Source organism: Pinus tabuliformis, chromosome 1_1, assembly GCF_031772625.1.
Source record: "Pinus tabuliformis cultivar Carrire ecotype Pingquan chromosome 1_1, CPIR1, whole genome shotgun sequence".
NCBI classification, from domain to species: domain Eukaryota; kingdom Viridiplantae; phylum Streptophyta; class Pinopsida; order Pinales; family Pinaceae; genus Pinus; species Pinus tabuliformis.
The window spans coordinates 990,844,529-990,849,663 of record NC_142297.1 but is presented as its reverse complement, the minus strand read 5'-3'; the positions used below and the strand labels follow the sequence as shown (position 1 = coordinate 990,849,663).

Genomic DNA, 5,135 nt, shown 5'->3' with positions numbered 1-5,135 from the left:
CCCTGCATAGGTCAGTATGCATGCTGATGGAGGCAAGAGCTCTCTTCTGCGGAGGGAGGTGAGAAGATTCATAAGCTTCAACAGGAGGGAGGTAAACTCACGGAGACCACTACTCCTCCTCCCCCTTTTCACTGTTGATCACCAACCAGCCCGGGGTTGTATCACTGTCAATGTCCTTATGTCTATCTATACAATTATTTATGAAGGGAACGTGAAACTCGTAACGCACATAGAATCACCTCACCTTCTAACCACCCTCCTGGGATGGGGTTCCTGATGCTGACTTTGAGTTGGTTACTTGCCTCGTTCGTTACTTGTTGGCTAGTTCAATAAACTGGCTGGCTGCTTGAATCACCTCGACTTGCCGCTCGCTGCCTCCTGCTTCGCCACACCAACAACATGAACAACATAGGCCCTCTCATTTGTGCAGAAAATGGCTCACATCCATTCACATCTCTAGCAGCATCTCAGGCACCTTATAAATCACTTCAAGATTGCCATCGCATCCTGGTGCTTCAAAGGCTAGCAGCATCATAAGCTCAAGCCTATTCATGAGAATCTTGACTAGTAACGTCTGTGCGGTAGCTTCTTTCTTCAGCGATGATCATTCCTGGGGCAATTAGTAGTGCTCAATAAGAAAAAAGAAGACATCAAAACCGGAATGGACGCGCACTCATAAAACCATATTTCGATTACCACATGAGATTCCAAGGGCTGCTAGCTATGAAAGCATATTCGAGAGAGATAAGGGATTGCCCCGTTAGGTAGGTTTTTTGCTACTAGAGTTTAACGTAATAAGGTAGGTTTTCATTTATCGTAATAAGGCATTTGGTATGCATGCAGGTTGGCGTTCAGCATGAGAGATAAGTGGCTTTGTTTATCATGACAAAACAATCATGTGGGTGTCGCTACGCTTCTTGACGTACTTCCTTCTTCTTTTGACACTGGCACAAAACGGTGGGACCCTCATTTGCGACTTGGCGTCTCTGGCCTTGCGTGATGTGGCTGGATTCAGGAAGTGGCATGAACTTTGCACAAATTTCTATATCTGATGTGCAATGCTACTTAACAATTTGGGCTATATCGGTGCTTGTTTAGTTTTGATATTTGGTTTTTAACTTAATGTCCTATATCTAAAATCTTAGTACTTGAATTATAATTTTTGTCTGTTTTGATGAATGTGGGTTAAACACACATTTGCAAAATTTATGTACATATTTATCTCTTGGCAGCATCTCTATGAAGGAATATTAGCAAAGTTTATGTACATATTTATCTCTTCGCAACATTTTTGTGAAGCAACATTTGCAAAGTTTAATTTATGTACATGTTTATCTCTTGGCAGCATCTCCGTGAAGGAATATTTGCAAAGTTTTGCAAAGTTGATATACATATTTATCTCTCGGCAGCATTTCTGTGAAGGAACATTTGGGGATTTTATGTACGTATTTATCTCTTGGCAGCATTTTTGTGAAGGAATTTGTTTGGATTGCTCCCATTCAAGTCATGGTTGCTAACTGGTAGTTGAGTCACAATGGTCCGGATATTCAGAGTTTGCCATTCGTCGTGAGGTATAGCGACAGAGAAGCAGGTAGGTTCTCCTGGTTCGACGCTTGCTTGGGCAGGATAGCAACCGAGGAGGGCTAGGCTTAACGCGATAGCTAGGAGGGCGGTCCCATAGACTACTGGAAACATCTGCCGAGAGGCGTGCACGTCACACAATAAACTGAAATCCATTCTACTTGTCTTAGCCCCCGACCTTTCACTTTAACCCCGTCGTGCTTAGTTTCCACAATTAAACCCTGCCAAGTGGCCTGTTTACTACCCAATAGAAGCAACAGAGCAAGCAGCATGAACATCTATACCAGCTATAAATTTCTTCGGCATAGGGCAGGGACTAGCTGCCCCTCATGTTCAATTTAACTAAAAAAACATATCTAAATTCCTAATAATATTGAAACTAACTGACCAAAGCAGAGAGTCTCTTTGATTGAGAAATATTCAGCATTTGTAGTGTCCGTAAACTCCGATGCTCTGTTACCTACATTGATCAGGGATTCTGCAGTCACTATCACATTCGTTCGGGCATTCTTCAGGCCTGCAACTTATTGCAAGCTGGAAGTCTTTATGGTTCTCTTTAGGCTCGCAGTTTATTGAGGACTGGCAACATGCTTCACGGCTCTGTTTGAGGGCCAAAATTTATGCTCATGCTGAGGGTGGGGATCGCTACTAACCCTAATCGAACTCCCGATCAATTCAGCGTCCGTTCAGCTTACATGTCGGACAATCAATCCGGTACTGGGAAACTGAAAGCGGTTTTACTCTGAACATAAAGCGACGAGGGGCTAGCTTAATAAATATTGTAGAAATGTAGTGATTCGTTTCAATAGGGAAATATCATGGCGAAATATATAAAAGAAGTACATAGTAATTTAAAAAGGCCACGAACAATTACTCTAATTTAAAACGGTCAAAGACAGGAAATTTTATATATGTCTATGCAATCTTCACCGGAACAATTATTCTATATACTCTTAACAATCCTATTGGTCAAGTAGAGATATTTGGAAAGGCATCCAATCCTGCTATTCAAGTAGACACCTTTGCAATGACATCCACTCCAGCTATTTATTTTTCAATTCTGAATTTTGACTGTAGATTACATGCTATAGACTGTCATCATAATATTTCCTTAGATAAACCTTTCCGAAATGAACCATCTTATTTGCAGAGAAATCACGTCACTGGTGTCACTTACATACTGCTTAAATGAGAAAATGGCAAATTTGAATTCGTTGAGAACACCTACTGGAAGGGAAGTATCAATTTCTATTTAAACTAATGGAATCTGAAACGGAGATGGGGTAGAGAGAAGAGCAAAAGGAGTAGCTATACGTTGGGTAAATAAGCAGTCCATCGGCAACTTGGGCAGCTCTAACTGTGGTGGCCGCTTACGAGCTTTTGGGGTCTTCAATACCGTTGTATCTTCATAAAACATGAACGGTTCCAGGCAGTCAAACAGATTAGATTCATTGTTCGTTGTACTTACAGAAAAAGAACACATTCCGTCCTCATTCTTATGAGGTAATGTGGAAATTGTGGTCTCTGTCATTGGATTTGATAATTGGCAGCTGCCATTAAGGGTGTCTGAATGAGACTTCTCTAGATATTCATCACCAAGTGAATGAACCCGTTCTTCTTTCTCAAGGTGATCTCTCTTTGCTCGTTCTTCAATCGACTTCTGAGAAGCAGCCTTTCTGTATATCCGACATAACACCATATCCATTTTCTTCTGCACATGCCAATCCATTTAATTCCATCAGTATCTCTGCAGTGAGAGAAACCAGGCACTCTCCCACCGTGGCTGTAGAGCACCTTGCTTCTAAACAAATCAATGGCGTAGAATTTATCAAAGGCTCTTAAATAGTATTGGTCGGTGCAAATAGGTAACTTTCATTTTTTCACTGTGCTCTTAGTGCTTATATATCTGGCAAACATAAAGGCTGCTGAGTGGAAAACATTAACAAACCTACCCTGGGGGTCGACGAGCTGAAATCTAACAAACCGTATTCGTTCATGATCCAGTCGGTCTTCTCTCGACGAGCGCCTTTTCCTTTGTAAAACACAAGTGTTTTCTTCAGACCGACGCAGTGAAGCAGCTTGTTGCGGACTGCTCTGTCTGAACCGGTGGCCTTCCAGAAACCCGACGCAGTCAGTCTATTATTCCGTGGGCACGCCTTCTCCTGCTTTCTTGGAACAAAGAAGAACCATTGTGTCAACCCAACATCATAATCCAAACCTGCAAGAGTACGAATTCATCAATTAGACTGTGAGAGACCTTTTAAAATTAAAAACACTGAAAAACCAGAAAGATGACTGTACCTGGTAACTTCCACGGATCATACTGATACAGGTCCAACGTAGGTATGATCTTATCAAAGCTCACTGGGTAGCTGCCTTGAACCCTTTTCTTCAAATAGAAGTCCAGCAGCTCCTCTTCTGTTGGATAGAATGTGAAACCTGGAAGGTCCCTTAACTCTGCCCCTACTACCCCAGCATAGATTTTCTGCAGCAGGGCCATCTGATCTATTTTTGTATGAACCTTTTAGACAAGTATCTCAGCATGATCTCCATATCCATAAATATATAGAGACAAATCTTGATCGTTGGAAGTTTCCTGGACTGCAGGTGAAAAAATACTTCAACAATTTTCTGACCAAGACGGACTGATTATTTAGGACAAAATGGGAAGACAACATCAATGGTCCACACGTTAAAGTTTATACGACCGACCCATGAAACGTGTCTTCTGAAATTTTCCTTCACGGCTTGTATAGTATGGCGTAGAATGAAGCCTGCGAGAGCGGCTTAGAATCGAACCTATGCTATATTTGGCAAACATCCATACCTATATGGATAATTTCTATACCCATAGTGTATGTGGTTAGTTTTGATTGGTCTACAGTCCTATTTTTCCACCGCCAGACCACACCACAGCTCCGGGCTCGCTTCTTCGTCCACTGCCCGTATACTGTGGCTTAGAATCAAACCTCTGCTATATTTGACAAACGTCCAACCTATATGGCTAATTTATATACCTACATTGTATGTGAGTTAATTTTCATTGGTCTGCGGTTTTATTTTTCTACCGCCACACCACTCAACATCTCCAGGTTTAAGACTACGCCACAGCCGATTTTTTTTTTTTTCTTTCAGCTCGCTTCTTCCGCGTAGTGATAGTGCTGACAGGACAATTTCGTTTTCTTATCCAGGAAATTTTCAAGTTGCGCTTTGCGTCTTGGTAGTACATGTCTTGCTTCGTTTTTAAAATCATGGAAATTTCGATGAAATTGCATGTCTATGGAAAGCATATGACAATCATGGCCCTAGTGTATTCATTAAGTCATACAGAGCACCGAGTGAAATTTCGAGGAGGTTGAATTATATCTTTGGATTCCATGGAAAAAGTAAATTCTAATAATGCGAAAGTATATATGCATTGGATAATAAAGCAAATAGATTAATTATTAAAATCGGAATTTTCGTGGTGAGATAGAAACTTCGAACATTCATCAATTCTCAGCAGGCTCAACTGAGTGGAATATGTGCTTCCTTTTGTTAGTTGAATCGTCGGA

At 41.3% G+C, this 5,135-nt stretch overlaps 1 protein-coding gene across 1 annotated transcript; it reads right to left on the bottom strand.

Moving 5' to 3' along the window:
• Positions 1 to 2,602: 2,602 nt before the first annotated feature.
• LOC149217869 (NAC domain-containing protein 22-like) lies at positions 2,603 to 4,697 on the bottom strand. Its single transcript, XM_089391441.1, has 3 exons — positions 3,883 to 4,697; positions 3,534 to 3,799; positions 2,603 to 3,292 (listed from the first exon to the last, which is right to left on the bottom strand). Exons 1-3 carry the CDS (start codon positions 4,079 to 4,081, stop codon positions 2,834 to 2,836), a joined length of 924 nt encoding a protein of 307 aa, XP_089247567.1. The 5' UTR covers positions 4,082 to 4,697; the 3' UTR covers positions 2,603 to 2,833.
• Positions 4,698 to 5,135: the final 438 nt, after the last annotated feature.

Coding starts and splice junctions, on each gene's coding strand:
- LOC149217869 (XM_089391441.1), bottom strand. CDS start 4,081: ATGGCCCTGCTGCAGAAAATCTATGCTGGGGTAGTAGGGGCAGAGTTA. Junction 3,800..3,882: donor TGATCCGTGGAAGTTACCAG/GTACAGTCATCT, acceptor GTACTCTTGCAG/GTTTGGATTATGATGTTGGG. Junction 3,293..3,533: donor TCAGCTCGTCGACCCCCAGG/GTAGGTTTGTTA, acceptor TGGCATGTGCAG/AAGAAAATGGATATGGTGTT.